At 50.6% G+C, this 18,952-nt stretch overlaps 5 protein-coding genes across 5 annotated transcripts; 3 read left to right on the top strand and 2 right to left on the bottom strand.

The window, feature by feature from the left end:
* Window positions 1–116: 116 nt before the first annotated feature.
* A1O9_00630 (uncharacterized protein) lies at window positions 117–636 on the bottom strand (the record flags this gene model as incomplete). Its single annotated transcript, XM_013409793.1, has 2 exons — window positions 117–338; window positions 385–636. The coding sequence occupies 2 exons, from the start codon at window positions 634–636 to the stop codon at window positions 117–119; spliced, it is 474 nt and encodes a 157-aa protein (XP_013265247.1).
* A 1,689-nt stretch (window positions 637–2,325) lies between these two features.
* A1O9_00629 (uncharacterized protein) lies at window positions 2,326–4,682 on the top strand (the record flags this gene model as incomplete). The annotated part of the gene is made up of 2 exons (XM_013409792.1): window positions 2,326–2,501; window positions 2,555–4,682. 2 exons carry the CDS (start codon window positions 2,326–2,328, stop codon window positions 4,680–4,682), a joined length of 2,304 nt encoding a protein of 767 aa, XP_013265246.1.
* A 287-nt stretch (window positions 4,683–4,969) lies between these two features.
* Window positions 4,970–5,878, bottom strand: A1O9_00628 (uncharacterized protein; the record flags this gene model as incomplete). The annotated part of the gene is made up of 1 exon (XM_013409791.1): window positions 4,970–5,878. The coding sequence occupies one exon, from the start codon at window positions 5,876–5,878 to the stop codon at window positions 4,970–4,972; it is 909 nt and encodes a 302-aa protein (XP_013265245.1).
* A 7,593-nt stretch (window positions 5,879–13,471) lies between these two features.
* A1O9_00627 (uncharacterized protein) lies at window positions 13,472–14,453 on the top strand (the record flags this gene model as incomplete). Its single annotated transcript, XM_013409790.1, has 2 exons — window positions 13,472–13,993; window positions 14,043–14,453. The coding sequence occupies 2 exons, from the start codon at window positions 13,472–13,474 to the stop codon at window positions 14,451–14,453; spliced, it is 933 nt and encodes a 310-aa protein (XP_013265244.1).
* Window positions 14,454–15,829: 1,376 nt separating this feature from the next.
* A1O9_00626 (uncharacterized protein) lies at window positions 15,830–17,899 on the top strand (the record flags this gene model as incomplete). Its single annotated transcript, XM_013409789.1, has 1 exon — window positions 15,830–17,899. The coding sequence occupies one exon, from the start codon at window positions 15,830–15,832 to the stop codon at window positions 17,897–17,899; it is 2,070 nt and encodes a 689-aa protein (XP_013265243.1).
* Between the last annotated feature and the right edge of the window lie 1,053 nt (window positions 17,900–18,952).

The following is an 18,952-nucleotide window of genomic DNA, read 5'->3' as shown; positions in this document are numbered from 1 at the left end:
ATACCTCGTTCGGAAATCGGAAATACGGAGATATGAGGGTGTGCTCTAGTTGGTCAGTTTCGTACCATGAGGAGTGTCGTGAGGGGAACTGGCTGTGGTGGAACCAGGGTCTGAATTCAGCCTTGTTCAGCCTTGTGCCGTGCTTGGTTCCAACAGAACACGATGGAGGCGCGATTCGTCCATCTTACGACTCTTTTATCGCGTTGTTCTTTCAAAGTTTTCGCAGAGTCCAGGATTTTCGTCAGAAGTATCGGATAGTCCCACCCGAGACCTGTCGCAGCCATTGCGGTTAAGCTTGCCTGATTCTGACGGTCTGGTCGACCAGGACCAGTCATATTCTATGGTTTATTAGTGAAGGGCAACACAGCCTCGTCAGAATCCTACCGGTTTCATATTGATGTCGAATGCCGCAAATCGAGATCCACTGCTATCCTTAAAGCGTCTCACATCAACCCTGATTGGTGCCGTGACTTGGAGAAGGCGAGCAATGCCTTCGCACTGCTCACTGATCCATGCATAGTTGGGCTCTTTAGATATTTCCTCTGATGAAAGTAGTCGAGAATTGGCAGTGACTGCTACAACACCATTATATGGCGTTATTCTATCCTCATGGTTGAAGCGTACAACAATAGGCATTGCCCAATACTTAGGATGCTCGTCAGAGGGGGCATCACAGTCACCGTAGCTTCCTGTCCAGACAGGTATTCTTCTAAGATGGCAATTGGTGATTCCTTAAAGAGAAGAAATAGATGATCTGACAGTTCTCTCTCGCACTTACACAGCTTCACTCCATGACTACCGCGACTGCGGACAGGCTTGCCAACAATTGGGTAGGGGAGTGTCGATATACCCAAAGCGGAATTCGGATCTGAGCGGGCGATCCAGCATTTAGGCATGGTGAATGAGCCGTTAGATCGGAGGAGCTCGTTGACATAGTTCTCATCGTCATATTGCTCCACAAACTTTGGAGGTTGACCAACCACTTTAACACATTCCGTGTACTCATCCAGGGCAGTCGAGGTTTGCAAAGGATGATCAGCAAACAATGTTGTATTCGCCCACAGAGTGTTTGCACGTTGCTGAATTACATATAATATGCCGGCCACGGTGTCCGGAAAACAAAACCCATTGTCCTGAGTAGGAAGTGGCTCCTTTACAGGTGTCACTACATTTATATTCTTCGATTGAAGGACATAGGCAATATCTGCCCCAGATTCCTGATATCCGCCAGGGTTCTTTGGCTTTCGCACACCATTCACAACTGACGGCTCACATGCTTGATAAAGCACTTAGACTCGCGGGTCTTCGGACATGTGGTGTTTGTTATTGATCCAGGATTGCCAGAGGAGGAAAGTACGTGTTGGGAGTGGAATAAGTCTAGTTCGGATGGAAACGGATGTCATCTTCCTAAGAGGGTTGAAGGTGGCGACATTGTCCTCGCGATGCGTTGCCAATCTTTAATGCATGAAGGGGAAATAATCGTTTCGGCTGCTTCCTTCCGACATATAGAAAGCGGATGTGTCCTGGCGATTAGGATAGATCCGAGCTGGGCTCCCGTCAAAATATTAACATCATGAAGAATGTCCCTATGATAAGAGATCAAGCGATTTCAGCTGAAGTGTGCGAGTGTCCATGTAGCCTACCTATGTACCTCGATCACTACCTTAGGCACCAAGTAGGCATGTGACTATATGCAGCATCTTGGGTACCCAGCTTGAGATCAAAGAGATATGAGAGCTGTTTTACTGAGGCAATACAATAGTCGAGACTGCTAGTGCTTTGCTAGTGGGTGAGCTAGCAATTCATCCTAGTGGCATAACAAGCAATGCCAAGCCAACTAGCGAGCCTGTTCAGATGGCCAACTACTAACTTAGTATGCGGTTGCAGCGACCAGGACAAACTTCTCCCGATCTTCTGACTCTGCAAACATTACTCTACGCGAACAAAAGTCCGTGTACCTTGCGTACTTTCCTCATCCCTTCCAGCGCTTTCTTGATTGGGCTCGGTATTATTTGTCCACAAGCTGAACCACTGCATCGAAGATTCCGCTGGTCGTGGATCCCCAAAGCCCTCGGACCTCCACCCTTCCAGACTCCCTGCCCTTCCGCAGATCTCCCTGCGTTCGCGCTCCAGTCCGATCCAACCACGATTAGCTTTTCGCACATTACTCACTGCCCACCTGTCGCTCCCTCTTCAAATGCATATGACTCGTCTCAAGTGGTCCGGAACAGACAATCGCTGAGTGGGAAAGATTCATATCATCAATTCACCCAATAATCCATCTACGACGCCTTAAAGCGACAACGACGCGCGTAAAGAAACAGAATGGCCGAAACCAATGGCATATCTTCAAACCACGATGGCGACACCATCGCAATTGCATCTTCCCACTTAGGCAAGCGAAAAAGAACCTTATCCCCCGAGCCAACCACTCCCGCCGAAAAATTACAAGACCCTTCGCTTCATCATACTCTTCAGAACGTCCTATGTTTATTCCGGAAGTAAGTCAAAACTCCACTTATCCATACCCATACTGACTAACTGACTCGATTAGACATGACACTCGCCCATCGCTTCTAAAGTGTCATCTACCTTCTTCAAGCTCGGAGAGCCCCAGTGCTAAAAAGGCACGCCTTGCAGATGTCGACAAGACAAACGACACTATCGAGCACCGCATCCTCACAGATTCTTACACTTCGCTGGAATCCTTGATGGAGGATGTCAATACTGCCAGAAGTGCCCTCCTTGATGGGTTCTCTCATTCAAATCTGAACGGACAGACTCCGACCGTAACATCTTCCGAAGTCGATCTCAAGGCGCAATTAACCCATCTCGTCAGCTTGGTCGGCGGCTACCTGAAAGAGCCTACAAAACTTCCTAACGGCCATACGCCGAGCAACGCTGTAGAAGAAGTCAACGACCCCATTCAGTCAAATGCACGCACGGGCCATGTTCTATCCCTTCGAACGCAAACTAATGGGCAGATGCAACACTTGTTCTCGGGGTTGCAGGAGCGACGGACTACAGGAGAGAATGAAGGGGGTGCAGGGGGTGACATTGACGGGCTTGCCCTACCGAATGGCTTTGAATTAACCGCCTTTGCTGCCTTAAACGGAGGCACAAAATCGCGGAAGCTGGGCCCTCGGTCTTTTGGTGAGGTTTTTGGCCTACCAACCGCCGCTCGAGCGAGACTATTAGAAGAACCCCGACCATCTCGAACTTCTACAACCTCCAACCAGTTGAAATTCATTCCGCACTCCGACATTTTCGACCGCTCTCTAAACATCAAGGGTGACTACAGGAATGCGAGACTGCCCGCTGGCTCCTGGGTATCATACGGAGGGAACAATTTTCAGACAAGTTCTCAATCTGCTGGCAACGATTTCAACTCAGGGTTGCTTGCCAACGAATTGTTGCAGCCAGGTCTCACGGATGATGACGCACTATTCCGCAGTGTCTATTCTTCATTCGCTCCAACCTCAGACAATTCCGCAGCCCTTATTTCGTCAGAGGACATTAGCGAACGTTGGTGGCGAAAGTCGGGGTCTCGAAAGATATCGGCACTGTTTACTGCAACTGACGGTCAAGAATTGGATGATGACTATGATACGACACAGGGGCTTGAAGAATTTGACAACATTCTTAAGAATTGGGTGCCAGATGAACATGAGGCATTTCCTGACGGCCCCTCAGAAGAGAACAAAGATACCGATGAGCTTCTGCAGGAAGTCTCTGATCTCATCCAAACATTAAGCTCATATCAAGAAAACCGGAGCCTTGATCCCCCAGGACGCGCACCCAAACCGTCAGGACAAGAGTTTGATACCTTTGAAATGCTACGGACTCAAATTCGCCTTCTCGTGGATGGCTTACCCCCTTTCGCGGTGGCAAAATTGAATGGCGGTCAGCTTGAAAAATTGAACATTTCCACTAACTTACTAACCAAAGCACCCGAATATGCTGGAACCGGACAACTTGAGGAGTATGCAGCGAATGGACAGCGAACCAGCGTAACAGCCACATCAGCGGCGAATCGACCTGGAGGAACAGTTCAAGTCCGTCCCAGTTACACACAACCTCAGACCACTACTCCCGCCTTCAATGTTCAAGCCAGAACGTTCAATTCCTCGGTACCTGCTACTGCACCTTATGGTGTGAGAACTGCTCCAAATTATCAGACACCAACGGTAGCTCGGCCACCTTACTCCCAGACGCCGTATCAGCCCCAGAACACGCCTTACAGCAGCACTCGAGCGACCATTCAGCAGTATCAACGTTCATTGCAGAACGGTCTCGGCAATTATACAAACAGTCAGGTTCAAGCACAGACTCCAGGCCTTGGCCAGAGACCGACACAGCCGGGATATCAGCAGCGCGCACAGGATAGTCCCATGACGGCACTAGCACGGTCTGGATCGCCACAGAAGCCAATGGTGATGTACACTCCTAGGGGTCTTACACAGAATCCATACCCCTATCAGCGACCAAACCCAGGAACTCCACCGACGCCTAGCTATGCACAAATAGCTGGAAGTGTGACTGGCCGATATGACGGGATTGCAGACCCGCCTAAGAGTGAATTTGTCGGGGCAGGGGAAGGTCAAGGACCAACGAAATCACAATCGCCGGCCATTGCAGCAGCAGCGATGAGCCAGTCTCAAACGGTGGAGGTATCCAGGTGATGATTGCGACTATGAGAAACTTGCGATGGCTTAGGCATACTTGTGATCTTTGTACTACTATGAATGTGCAGGGAGGAGTGCCCGAGAGTATTTGAATCGTGAGCCTCGTGTCAATGTTTTTGGCCCAGTTGAAAGGGCTTCAGAAATAGTTTATTTTCCTGGGAAGAGCACGTTTTAACAAAAAAGATTCGTCTAATCATGCAGATTCAAGTTCCACGTTTAGGTCACAATAGACATTATTTTCAAACTTTAAACATATCCGCCGGTATGTACCCCAGTAGTAGACTTTAGAATGGATCGAGCACGCCCTGGGCAGAAGGCATGTTGTCAGTATGCTCAGCAGTAGTAGCGACAGGGCCCAACAGGGCCAATTCGTGCTGCAAATTGAGCACTCTCTCGCTCTCGTACTCAAAATTCCCAGAACTAGCCCCTGCCACGCTAGCTTCCTCGGTAACAAATCGCCACTTAACGCGGTGAGTCGTCCTCGGGATTCCAGCAGTATCGACCGCTCGTTTCGAGCGATGAAACGGGCGCTGCAAGACGCTATGCAGCAGGGGATGCCGCGCACAGATATCCAGCGCGGCATGGCACAGCTCGCGCTCCCATGCCTTGACGTTGCCCCAGTGCACGCTCGAGCCGCCCAGCACGCGGGTCCGCCAGGTCGCGAGATCAAGAACCTGCAGGCCCGCTGTCGCGGCGACCTGCGAGGGCTTCGCGAGCGACCAGGCGAAATCCTGGAGCTGTTCCCAGTCGAGGATGACGTGTTGGATGAGCGAGGATGTGCTGGGGGAGAGGTGTTGGAGGAGCACGGGCAAGGCGGACCGCGATGAGCAGTCGAACGTGTTGGTACTGTACAGGTAGGGCGTGCCTTCCGCGCGGACGGTTTGACACACAGCTAGGAATTGGGCGGAGAGGCCGTCCCTTGGTATGTTGGGTCGGCGGAGCGTCCATGGTATGACTCTGGTCGTAGTGTCGGTGGTTTCTTTTTGGTCAAAGTCGTAGGCGTGTTCTTCGTGCGAGGATTCGATTTTAATTGGATGTGGGCATGAGAAGAGATGCTGGTAGAGCGTTATGCGGATTTCGGTGGGGAGTGTCAGGAGATGGAGGACATCGACATCGCCATCATCACGCGGGCGGTGAGGCCGTGGTGACTCTTCGGTCTTAGACGTCGCTAGTGGGGTGCTTGTTGGATTCATCGTTGCGACATGGTCGAAGTGAAGGTGGGTACTACTGGTGCGGTGGATTGTGATACATGCCTTTTGTGGGATTGGATGGTCCAATTTGATACGTTTGTTGGACGTTGTTTCGTGAGGCTGTCCTTGACGATGAAGACGTCTACTCGTGTGACATGGACCGGACTGACGTTTCTCCGAGCCGTGCGGTGGATGGTCCCTGAGCTCTCACTGTAATTAGACCCGAGGTCGATCGTAAAGGACTTCATTTGGTGGGCCAAGTAGGGGATATTTCTTTCGCTGATCATCTTCATATTTATTTTTTTACTGCATATTGTCTCCTTTTATATCTAGCGACGGCGCTTCTGCCTGGGCCTCCTTCCCATCCTCACTCGATAGACTAGCTGCGCTCATGAAAGGCTGAAAAGTGGTGTGCGCAACAAAACAATATCTTGAACATGAGGCCTACTCGATGGCTATGCGTGTGCCACCGTTTCGTGGCCTGCTATAATACTCGCGGGCCTCCTGGCTCCATTCTCGGCGGATAACCCATGCGGTCTCGCACCTCGTCTACTAACTGCTGTCCACTGGCAACTGGTTTCAAGAAATGGTATAAGCTTCCGCCCAAAAGATCCGAAATAATAAGAGATAAAAAGACAAAAGCGGAGAACTTGTGAATACAGGTAGGACGAGCGCCTAATGCCTGATCAATATATCAGGCGATAGTCATTGGCCTTTGGAGCTGTCACTGTTGCTTGAGACATGTCCTAAGCAACTACAGCGGGCCAATCAGTCCAACAAACAGGCAGAGCTGGAGAGAACGTACCGTTTGGTGCCTCGCGAACTTCCGGGGTAACGGTGTTAATCCGCTTTTGTGGATTTTGAAGTCCCTGCTGTATCTGGCTAATGATATCTGGTGGCGCTCGGTTGAGTGCAGGCTGAGTTATCGTGTTTTGGTTTATATCCGGCAGTGGAAAGTCAGCGTTGAAAGTTGCTTGGAACTCTTGCCGGAATCGGGTGTATGACTGAGGAGTTCCATCAACAGCGTAGGCTTCGCACCATGTCCTCACAACACTGTTGGAAACTAAACGCAAAGTCACTATTAATCCAGCACTCCACCATAGGCCGCGTCCACCATCTCATGGTCATTTGCGCGCAGGAACAGGCTTACATGCTTGTGATCTCCGACCATTATAAAACGCCAACAGGTTCGCTGGTCGATGCACCGAAAGAACACTTTGCGTGCCACTTTGCGGCCGCGACCTTATACCGGGTATTCTGGGCTGTGACTCTTGTTAGTAGGTGCATCACTGCTCTTGAACCCGCATACCTGGACGACTTCTATGTGTTTTTGAGTTCGTCCTTCAGGGAGCCCAATGTAAGTCCCACCAAACAGTCTCCACTCTAGATACCAACCGGACTCTGGATGCGATGGGCCAGAAATTGATCCTGTCAGCGTCATTTCCCCAATTGGTGGTGTGGATTCTCGGTAGTCACCAGCGACCGTCACAGCGAGAAAACTGAGGAACAGGTGGGCCATTTCATGAACTAGGATCCGCACAAGGATTGTCCATCGAACTATATAAAAGCCCCTTCTTGCGGGGCCACCTGCAGCTTCGGCTCTCAGGTTCTCGAACATCTGCAGGTCTTGTCAGTGTGCCATATGGAGTTTCGAACCCATAGCAGCTTACAGATCCTTTGACGTGCAGTGTTGTATTCCTCCAGTCGAACCCTGTTACCCTGGCCCTAGGTGCGTTTGTACCGGTTATCGCTGCTACATGGCCCTCAATCGACCAGTCTATAATGATCAGTGGCCACTGTAGCCTGTTCCGCAGCGTATGGGCCATGTGACTTTGAAATTCGACTGCCTTTGCATCAATATCGATGTCACGGTAATGACGAGTTCCCCATATTTCTGCCATCTCCTGGAAGACCTCCCTTGCATCAAGAGTGAGAAGCACTTTCAAAGCGGTATCCATCGCCTCAGTTATGGCGACATGTTTGTAGTCTGCCGGGTTGAGGAGGACCCCTATATCTTGATCTCGACTGCCGAGTTGATGATTCAGATCGGCGAAAATGGCGACCCGGTAGTGGGCGGGACTGGGAGGAAGTGATGCACTGGGTGGCAGACCAGGCGGACCAGGTGTTCCTGCGCCAGGAGGTGCTCGCCTTCCTCCCGGTGCCTGTGCGCCTCCTCTAGGGACCTGAGATCCTCCCCGGGGAACTCCAGGTTGTCCTCTCGGAACGGGAGGGAGTCCTCTGGAAGGAGGTGGTGCCTGATTAGAGGGGACAAGAGGAAACCCTCCCGGTGCAGGGCCTCCTCTAGGAAGTGGAGGGAGTCCCCCAGATGGAGGACCTCCTCGGCCAGGAGGAAACGACATGATTCGAGACGCTTATCTGTCGTCAGATGGGGACTGTTCTTCTTTATGAAGCGTTTATGAGTATCTCTTCACCTTCTAGTACCTTTCATCTTGATTGCGTCAAGGTGAGAAACAATATCACTTATACCTCCTGATACACGAGAAGCCTTGTCCCAACGGACCAGCCAAATCGCTCTTTCAACAAACCGAGAAATCATTCCTATGAATAGAAGGGGTGCCTGAGACTTGGACGACTACTCAGCGCTCCAGTCTAAGCCCAACCTTCTTCGCCTAATGGTTCGAGTTATGGAAGCCCTGGGAGACTTTTAGATCGGATCTGCCGACGCCGATGGGGGAGCGGGGAGCAAGGGAGACAAACGTATAACATGAGCTGGAGATGTGCTAGCACAAATCAACGCCAGAATCAACCACGACAAGATGATGGCAGAGCTGAAGCCCACCTTGGTTGGCCTGACGGAAAGATTGTAGGTAGAGCCTGGGCGTATTCTTACTCAATGACCATTCCCTCCATCCGCGGAATCTATCAGCGGACATTAGTACTTCGTCCGTAAGGAATTCCTGAGAATGCACTCCATATTATGGCCCTGGTGCTGCTCGTGTGACATCAACGGAGTACGCAGCAGAATGTGGAGCCATGTATCCCAGATGTCCCACAAAGCTTTAGCGGCCAATGCATTCGGCGCTGGGTCGATTTTTGGCGAGAAATGTACGGAGTACGGAATACCCACCACTCGTAGACTTCCGCCATGTCCGTGTGGAGCTCTGAGCCTTGCTGACGAATATGTAGCCCCGTCCGTGAGCCCAAGAATGTCTGTCTCACTACAACCCACAAAGTAAGCAGACCACAAGTTCGTGGTCACCCGTGCGTGGTCTATCAAGATGAACACCAAGCGGCGATCGGGGTTGATTCACAAGCCCCAACTCGTGATTACCAATCTAGCATCTCCCGTTGCAAACCATTCTAAACTCAAGGAGGAAGATGACATTGGAAACCATACAATACAGGGCAAAAAAAGCAGCACAACGCTCGCAAGACCCCCTTGGGTCCTAGGCGGTATGGCCACTGATTCGGTGCTCTAGAGAGGTTATCGAAGAGGACTCGGAGACGAATGGTCGCCCTATCATGAAAAAAAGATAGCCCGATGCTCACTGTTCACCATCCTAGCTCAGATTTGTATCAGACCTATGCTCGGTACAATGCGTGTTCAAACCCGCGGGGCGGAGAAACATTACCCGTACAAAGCAATCCGAAATTGGAAACAGCTCGTGTACGCATCGAAAAGTACAATTTCGCATGCTCCACCCACTGAGTCTCACCGCCCAGCCCTATGATGCTGCAGGCTTCCGACCTTTTGGTATCTGGTGGCCTGAAATCATGGCACGCAGCGGACTGGGATTTCTGTTCGCTTCTTCACCTACGGAGTGAACAAGTCAGGCCTCGGCAGCTGAGCCAGTCAATACCCCTCGCCGCCATCGCTAGGACCCCTTTTTGTCTCCCACTCGTTAGGCCGATGCTTCTCATGCATTGGAAACGTGATGTGGCGGAGGGGGGATGGACACCGAAACCCTACAATGTCGAGGTTCGCCCAAGAATGAGCTGGACTCTTGTGGAAATGACTGAGTGCGTGTTCCTGTAGACTAGCGGGCAAAGAAGATTGAACTCGGGTGCCTAACCGGCGGAGACTTGGATTCTTCTCATACAAGGATTCCACGCGGCTTTTGGGCGGTCCTTGGGTTTGTTTCCAAATCACCTCCCCTCCCTGGGCTTTTACCTAAAATAACTCTTTGATCGAAGCCCAGCAGGCTATGGCTAGCCAGAGGACCTCTAGGGTATTCAAGTTCACCGCCCTTATTTCCGGATCGAGGCTCCCATTGTTGTTCAAATATCTATTCTCTGAGACTCTTTGCTCTCAATAATCAGCCAGCATGGAAGACCACTACCAGGACTACGACCCAGCCTCACACGAGCATGGAACCCATGGGGGTGAAGACGAAGCTCACTACGATGATGTGAACTATGATAGATATGGAGACGTACCGGACCAGCACGACGACGAAGGACAGCAAGGCGAAGATGAGTCTCGCAGGCCAATGAAGCACCATCATCGACGAATGAATATACGAATAGTGACAGAAGAGGACGACTATGACGACGAGCTGCCGAATGAAGACACTCACTACCTCAACAAATATGGTAGGTATATGCCGCGTCACGTCGAAGAATTGTATGATGAGGAGTCAGATATCGAGAGATGGGACCATTCTTCTGATGAAGAGGAGGAAGATGACGATGAAGAAGATGAGCATGAGGTAGAGGACGATGAAGAAGATGAGCATGAGGTAGAGGACGATACGGCTCACGAATATGAGACAGAAGGTTTGGAAGATGGACATGATCAGGAGTACCATGAGAGAGGCCGAGGTGATGAGGACAAGCCTTTTGAAGAGGCGCATGAAGGGGAGAATCAGGCAGATCCACATCACCATGATGAGCAAAAAGGAGACGAACAACATGATTTTGCTGGTCATCATGGCTACTATGACCCCGAAGAAAGAGATCAAATGCACCACCATGAGGAAGAGCAAATGCCTGGCGACGAATGCTACGAGAATGAGGATGGTATGGGAGACCACTGGGAAGAGCAAGATCATGCAAACGAAGGCGAACTCGAAATACACGCAGAGTATGGAGCAGAGTGGGATGACTCTGAACCTTATGCTGGCGAAGGAGAAAATCACCCATATGATAACCATGGTTATGCTGAAGGGCAGCAGGGCGACGGTGAACAGTGGCAGCAGCACTATGACCCCGAAGACGAATATAACCAGAATCCCGGGCTCGAAGTGGGACATGACCATGAGCACGACCTGGACGAGGAGCATCATCGTAACCAAGGCCTCGAACAGCAACATCATCACAACTAGGATCGTCCCCATCCTGTATGTGTGCTTGGTAGTAAACCATCAGAAGTGCCGTATGAGAATGCGTGCCTCCGTTCAGCAACCGAAATCAGAAGTCTCCAGCTACCATGTTCCGGCTTCAGCTCCAAGCACATTGCTTTGAGCAACCCGGTGTGTGTTCATTACTGCGCACTCTGCTCTCTACACTTAGGGCCCGTATTGACAAAGTGCCTGCCACCGTAGCGTTATATCGTACTGGTTGCATCCACGTCCTCCTTTGTCCTCCTTAGATAACAGACAAGGAGATGAAAACAAGTGAGCACTCTCTATTGAATTGAAGCGAGGTCGCATTGATGTGCTCCTGATCGTCCTCAACGGCGTCAGTAGCCTCTCTAAGGAGTTGTATCCTTCGTGCCGAATACAATATACAACCTTTATCAGCAAAGATTTTCCTCCCTAAGTCCCCAGAAATGAGACAGCTTTTAGCGAACCAAAGCGAACCATTAAGGGTGGCATTGGGCATGCAACATGTGATCATACTATGTAATTGACTGCCCGGTTTCCAGTTTTCTCCCCCACGAGGACCTCGTATTTCACATGGGTGAAAGTGTAAAGGCCTCGCTAGTTGTATCAGTAGCAGCAGGTATCCAGGCCCAACCGGTGGACGATCTGTCCGAGAGGTAAAAACTACACTTCATTTTTTATCAGGCGCGAACGCTTGAGCTACGAGGTGCCCAGTACCTTGCTCTTTCTTTGTTTCTAGCGAGTCGCAAGACATGGGTTTGACGGTTACCAGCCAAGCGAGGTAATTATCCCTGTAAAGGCGCCCCTGTCTGAAGGCGAGATTCGCTAAAATGGCTACAAACCCACCCACCGTTTCTGGGACCATGTCTTGCCCAGCCACTCGATGACATCGTCGAAGTCCACCGGACGTAATCAAGGAAAACGGCTGGTGACCTTGAATCATCGTTTGGCTATATCAATAGGCGTATGATTCTAAGACAGCTGACTTCAATCTTTCTATTTGTACATAAATACAATTCTTCGTCAATTGTCTGCCTTGGGCGATATTTATGTGACTGCGTCTAGGTCATCTGATCAGGATACCAGGCAAACTATTCTGCCTACTGTACACTAGTTAATATCCCTCAAGAACGACGGATAATCGTTCTTTTCTCCAGTCGGCGTCTTGTCTGTCAACCGCAAATCCTTTTGAACGAAAGATAAATTTCTTTATCAACAGATGCAATCTTCAATCGACAAGAAGGCTTAAACATACATCTACACAAAGCAGAGTTTTGTGTCCACTCAAACCTCTCAAACCATCACGATGTGCTTCGGCAGCAGCAAGGACAGTGATCGTGTCATCATCAGACGGCATGAGTACAAACAACCTCGATATTCGCGAGAATACGTCTCTCGGCCAGAAGTAGCCACGTACCGAAGGGAGACCGTGACTAGACGATCGACTTCAGCTCACCGTCCCAGCCACGAGCATCACCACCACCACCACCATCACAGCGATTCACCTGGTCGCAGTGGTAGCCGCACGAGGATTGTCACAGAGGAGCGAAGAAGCCGACAATATCACCGCTGATGGGCTAGCAATTCTTTGAGCTTGGTGTTTTCTTATCCCGTGCTTGGTGAACGGTGCGATGGACCTGTTATACTGCCCTTTTAAAGAAAGTGTAAACGAAAGTTGAAGTAAAAGATATGAGCGATATCTGCGTATATGTTGCCGTTTGTACTGTTTAGATTGGTTTTCAGCATGGAGTCGATAGCAAGCAAATACGGAGGACAGAATGTGGATGTGTACGTGTACGATCATCAATTGATTGCCCGTAACCATCAATAATCATCACACCGGCCATTGCCATTCTATCGATGCGTTGATCTTGGGTAGCATTGGGAAATGCTAGTTGAACTTGGGTGATGTATGATGGTGGCATTGGTGGGGGAGTCAAGGTCTCGAACCCCGCCAAGCGATGCATTCCACATACGTCATTGCATTTCTTCGCATTCCATCATCGATCTGCCTGCGATTCTCTGATTCTGTGCTTTGATGCTTGTGCTGCTGCTCGGCTTCAGTGTCCTTCTCGTACTCCCGCACCCAATCCAGATCCCAGAGTCAAACGGAGCTCCAGCTCCAACTCTATCGTCACAGCTTTGGATTTTCCTTTTCCTTCTCTTTCCTTTATATAGCCCATTTTAATCGGCTGACACAAAGCTGCCCCTCCTAGTAGAGTAGCCTTGCCCTTTACATCATACTCCGCTTGCATCATTCCCACTCCCACTCACGAGACACCATCAACAATCAGGCCTACCTCTATCCACCATGAACCGCGCGCTATCCATCCGGTCCCGCAAGAAGGATGACCATTCCAAAACTGCCTCAAAACATACCTTCTCCATATCTACCCTGAGAGGAATTCCTCAAGCCGAGCTCTCCAAGAAGCTATTCAAGATCATCAAGACCGAGAACCATGCCATCAATGCCTATGAGACCGCTGGCCGTGAGCGCTTGTCCATTGCCTCGCAGCTGTCGGACTGGGGCGAGTCTACCAACGATGACTCTGTCTCTGATGTCTCGGATAAAATCGGTGTCATTCTCTCCGAGATAGGCGAGCAGGAAGATCTATTTGTCCAGAATCTCGAGGACTATCGGGCTATCTTGAAGCAAATCAGAAACATCGAGGCCAGTGTCCAACCCAGCCGAGACCAGAAGGCTAAGATTAGTGATGAGATCCAGAAACTCAAGTACAAGGAGCCATCGAGCCCCAAGCTGGTCACTCTAGAGCAGGAACTCGTCCGAGCCGAGGCACAGAACCTGGTTGCTGAAGCACAGTTGACAAACATTGTAAGTCTACCCTTGGCCGGGAATACCGAGCTTGCTGACAGATCGACAGACTCGCCAAAAGGTCAAAGAAGCATACGATGTGCATTTCGCCGCAACCATTGAGAGAGCCGAAAAACAGATCATTCTGGCCAAGCACGGACGACGCATTCTGAACCTGCTCGACGATACACCTGTGGTTCCGGGCGATGTGCGCCAACCTTTCGCCCAGGCGAGCGATGCAAGGCAGATCCTTGCCGACGCCGAACAAGAACTACAAATGTGGCAACCAAACCTGGAGCCCGTCCACTCGAATGCAGGTGGTCTAGGTTCGAATCTGATGCCGACTGAGCGGGAGCGGGATAGCACACGAGCTACATCAGAAGCCGACACTGCTGAACCATCGATCTCAAGCCCGACGGCCGAAACGGCATCGGCTGAGCCTCAGGGTCAAGGAGCACGTCTTGAGCAGGCCACCGCTTAGAGAGTGGATGGATGGAACCGGGACGATGAGGTAACAAGGACTTGGAGACACAGCCAGAGTGGCACTGTCTACGACCACCACCAACACCACGCTATGCACAACAGGAATAGTATGAAAGAACTGCGAAGGAGTCGCTGAGTGGGGTTTTGGGGGATGATAAGGATATTGTGGGCAGTTTGTACCTCTGAGCCGCTGGTTAGAAAGGGGCTTTTTCTTATGCTGTATTGGGTCTGACGAGTTGGCGCGAAGTTCTTTGAGTGTTTTGTAATTGCGCGTGTCTGACCAAGACAAATGTCGCACCCCTTGAAGGGTCTCGTGGTCAGCAGCAAGGATGAGCAATAGAGTCTCAATGCGACGCACCCAATCTCTTGCCGAGAGCATTGTGAGATCTATATGTTTGCATCTTACGTCCCATTCTGAAGTCTATATGATGTGCTGGCTGAGGGAACGATAATCGCAGACAGCTGCTGTTCATAGTCCTCCGAGTGCCTCCTAGGCTGGTTACAGTACATCACATCACCAGAGGCTGCTGTATTTACACCGAGCCATGTCTCCAGTATCCCCTGACCACGGACAAAAGAACAAGACATTACATTTGCATTACAGATATCCTGCACCCTGTTCTGCTGGCCCTCTTACCTCGTATTCCATACTGTTTCAGGTATTGACTGGTACCCCGCCCTTGGGTGCCTCTCGCACATACTCGTAGAATCTCACGGAGTCAAGCAATCATAACTGGTGCAAGGCAACCAACTCGCGATCTCAACTCGTCTTGCTTACTGGGTGTATCCTTCCAAGCGACCTGGTAGATGCAGCTCGCTTCGATCGTGCACGAGCCTCTCGAAGATATTCGAGAGACGGTGTGTTTACATTGGACTACCAACCCTACATACGTCAAAGACACGACTCTATCAACATCATCATCATCATCATCATCATCATCATCATCATCATCATCATCACCATCATCATCCTCTTGCTTACTCTTTTGCTTTTTCTTTGTACTAGTTTCAACCCCTCTCGCTATCAACGTAGGGCCTTCCAACTAATAATACATACTGCCTGCAACTGAGCCCCTGGCACTTGCTGCCGCCGGTTCTTCCTTCCTTCCCCTTTTGAGATCCGGATCTTCTTCAACTCATTCCAAAACATTCACCGTCTCAGGAATTATTTACACGGGAGCAGAGACCACCTTTCCTCTCGCTCTCCCCTTCCACACAAACTCGTTCTAGAATATTGTTCACATGAGATGCGTTGTCTAGCTTCCTCTCCCTATTTGTATTCCGATTCAGCGACGTAATCCACATTGCGAAGAATAGTCGCCGTGTCACCCATCACTAACAACACGCAACCCCCCGATTCAGATCCTCCCGAAAATGCCCTCAGTGCTTGGGATTGGGCTTCTTACCTATCTCGTCTACTACTCTGTCAATTACTATCTCTGCTTTCGTCGCAACTTAGTCAAGGCCAAACAATCTGGCCTTCCTTATGTCGTTGTCCCCGTCTACCTGCTCAATCGATTTTGGCTAGTGACCCACCGCCTATGGGCCCCCCTGCTGGCCAAACTGCCTCGCAACTGGACACGATGGGTCGACATTTGCATGCCTGATTTCCCTTTTCTTAACAGTATCGAGACCTTTGAACTCATGGGCCATGATACTTTCCTCGCCGTCTCTCCTGGCGGCATCATCATGAACACGGTCGATCCCTCAGTAATTTCCCAGATCACCTCGCGAAGGAATGACTTCCCCAAGCCCACCCAGATCTATCGCTCCCTGGATCTCTATGGCAAGAACGTTGTCTCCACCGAAGGTGCTGTCTGGCGCCAGCATCGAAAAGCCACCAGCCCGCCGTTCACCGAGAAGAACAATCACCTTGTCTTCTCCGAGACCATTGATCAGGCTTCTGACATGCTTGCTTCCTGGCTAGGCCCTGATGGTAAGGGTAATGTCACCATTGACCGTGTCATGGATGATACCATGAGACTGAGCTTGTATGTTATTAGCCGCGCCGGGTTTGGTAGGAAGCTTCAATGGCCGTTTGCGGACGCCGAGGCCGATATTGATGTCAACTATGTCGACCCATCCAAGATTCAGAACCAGACAGACGAGAAGGATCCCGGCCATTCCATGAGCTATACGTATGCTATTCACTGCTTACTGGACAATATCATTCTCCAGTTCATCCTCCCTCGTTGGCTGCTTCAGCGAGTGCCACTCGCGCTATTCCGAAAGGCGAACGAGGCCTACCAAGAATGGGGTAATTACATGAAAGAAGCTGTGGGGTCCAAGAAGAAGCACCTCAGCCGTCAAGACGGGAAAAACGAGTCTATGGACATTCTGGGCCAGCTGGTCAAGGGCCAGCTTCAGTCAGAAACAAGCAAGGATGTCCATCTCACAGACTCGGAGATTTTAGGGAACATGTTCGTCCTGATCCTGGCCGGGCATGAGACCGCTGCCAACTCAATTCACTTTTCTTTGCTGCACCTGGCATTGAATCCGAAGACTCAGCGAGCCGTCCAGCAAGATCTTGACCGAATATTTCAAGGGAAGCCTCCCTCGGAATGGGACTATGACCGAGATCTGCCTGCTTTGTTCGGTGGTATGGTCGGTGCAGTACTGAATGAAGAATTACGCCTGGTGCCTCCAGTTGTCGGTATCCCCAAATCGACAATTGGCGTCAGAGATCAACAACTTACTGTTGATGGGAATAGCTGCACTGTTCCAGGTGGAATATACATCAGTTTGAACGCTTCGGCTGTGCACCGGCATCCGAAGTACTGGCCATTTGGCAAACCGACGTTGCCCGGCGGAAAACCCGTACATCCTGTCGCAAATATTGATAATGATCTGGAGGAATTCCGACCAGAACGTTGGCTCGTGGATGATAATGGAGACGTGCAAACGGCAGCAAACGGCAAGAAGGAAATGCCAGGCGAGACGGTCACTTCGGATGGTCTCGGCGTAAATGAGTCGGCTGATACTTCGGAAAAGCTGTTTCGACCTCCAAAAGGAGCATACATCCCGTTCAGTGAAGGTTATCGTGCCTGTCTCGGGAGACGCTTCGCGCAGGTGGAAATCCTGGCTGCTCTAGCTGTTGTCCTACAAAACCATTCCGTTGAACTCGCTGTCGATCAGTGGGCTAGTGATGAGGAGGTCATCTCAATGGACGAAGATACTCGCGCAGATGTCTGGCAAAAGGCCGCGAGCCGCGCCAGAGATCTCCTGCTTCACAATCTCAGTGTGATTATCTCATTGCAGATGCGGGGAGGCCATGTCGCCGTGAGATTTGTGCCACGAGGGACTGAGAGGTTTCCTGATGATGCAGACGCAATTTGGAAGAGGAATCACCCGGATTTGCTGCAAGGTGCCAAAAAGAGTCCCGGCTACATCTTCTGGGACAAGGGATCGAGATCGAAGGAGAAAACTCCAACTAAATTTTACTAGTAGAAAGGCCAGATTGGCGAATGCCAGGACGATGGATGATGGGATGCAGGTTATATCTCGTCTTTGTGGAATTCGATTAGGATCATGGCCCCCTCGAGTGTAGAAGTTGGGACTCGCGACTTTCCCACAGCCAGCGATATCATGTCTTATATTGAAAGAGACACAATAAAATAGCTTACGTAGGTGATCGGTACTATGTCCATCACTCCCATTCTTTCGTCTTGTTAATGCCCCTGGGTCAGTTCAAGCTGTAACGCCCGCTCACCTGCCCTATCTCCCTTTGGACGTGCATCATCCTTGCAGGTTCCCTACTTAAGCGGGCTTTGCTGGCTGGACGTGAATGGCCGCTTCGCTCCTAAACGGTCGACTTTCCCTGCACCAAGCCGCTCGACCTTCGCCTTTTCGACGTTGGCTCTTTTTTGCTCAATGTTGATTTGGCAGACACGGCATGCTCCCTTCCGATTTGAACAATTGTATCGAACAGACTCTCTTTGATTTGGCTTGGGCCACAGGTCCTGTAGCTGCAAGACTTTGTCGCCGTTCCGCCCCTTGATGCCCATGGACGCTTTCCTCCCCCACGGTGGACGCTCTATTGGCCAAGTGTCGAAATAAGTCACGGAACAGGTCCTCTTTATTTTCCTTCTTGACCCTGCAGGTTAAACCACATCTTGACTTTGAAATCTGGTCCGACCTCCCCGATTGCCTGGATCCCCTGGGCAAAAGACAAGCTGGATATTTGGCGCACTGCCGAAGTACAGTACTCCGTAAGTGAAGTGGCAATGTCAAACGCGCTCATGCGGTTCATCGTTGGCGCTGGCGCTCACCCGGTCGGGCATTGTTGGGCACAAACGTCGTGCCTACGAAGCAGATTCGTTCAGATAAAACTGTGGGCATCCCTCTGAGTCTCTGACTGGAGCTGGTTTCGTCCTTTGCTGCTCTCTTTCCTTCTTGCGGCTTGGGATGTTGGACCATGTCTCCAATCCTCCCCTTTCCTCCTCCCCTTCCTCCTCTCTCCCCTTATACCGTGCTTGTGTCACCCTCCCGTGGATTTGA

This window comes from Exophiala aquamarina, assembly GCF_000709125.1.
Source record: "Exophiala aquamarina CBS 119918 chromosome Unknown aczIA-supercont1.1, whole genome shotgun sequence".
In the NCBI taxonomy this organism is placed as follows: Eukaryota; Fungi; Ascomycota; class Eurotiomycetes; order Chaetothyriales; family Herpotrichiellaceae; genus Exophiala; species Exophiala aquamarina.
This window is presented reverse-complemented; position numbering and strand designations above follow the sequence as displayed.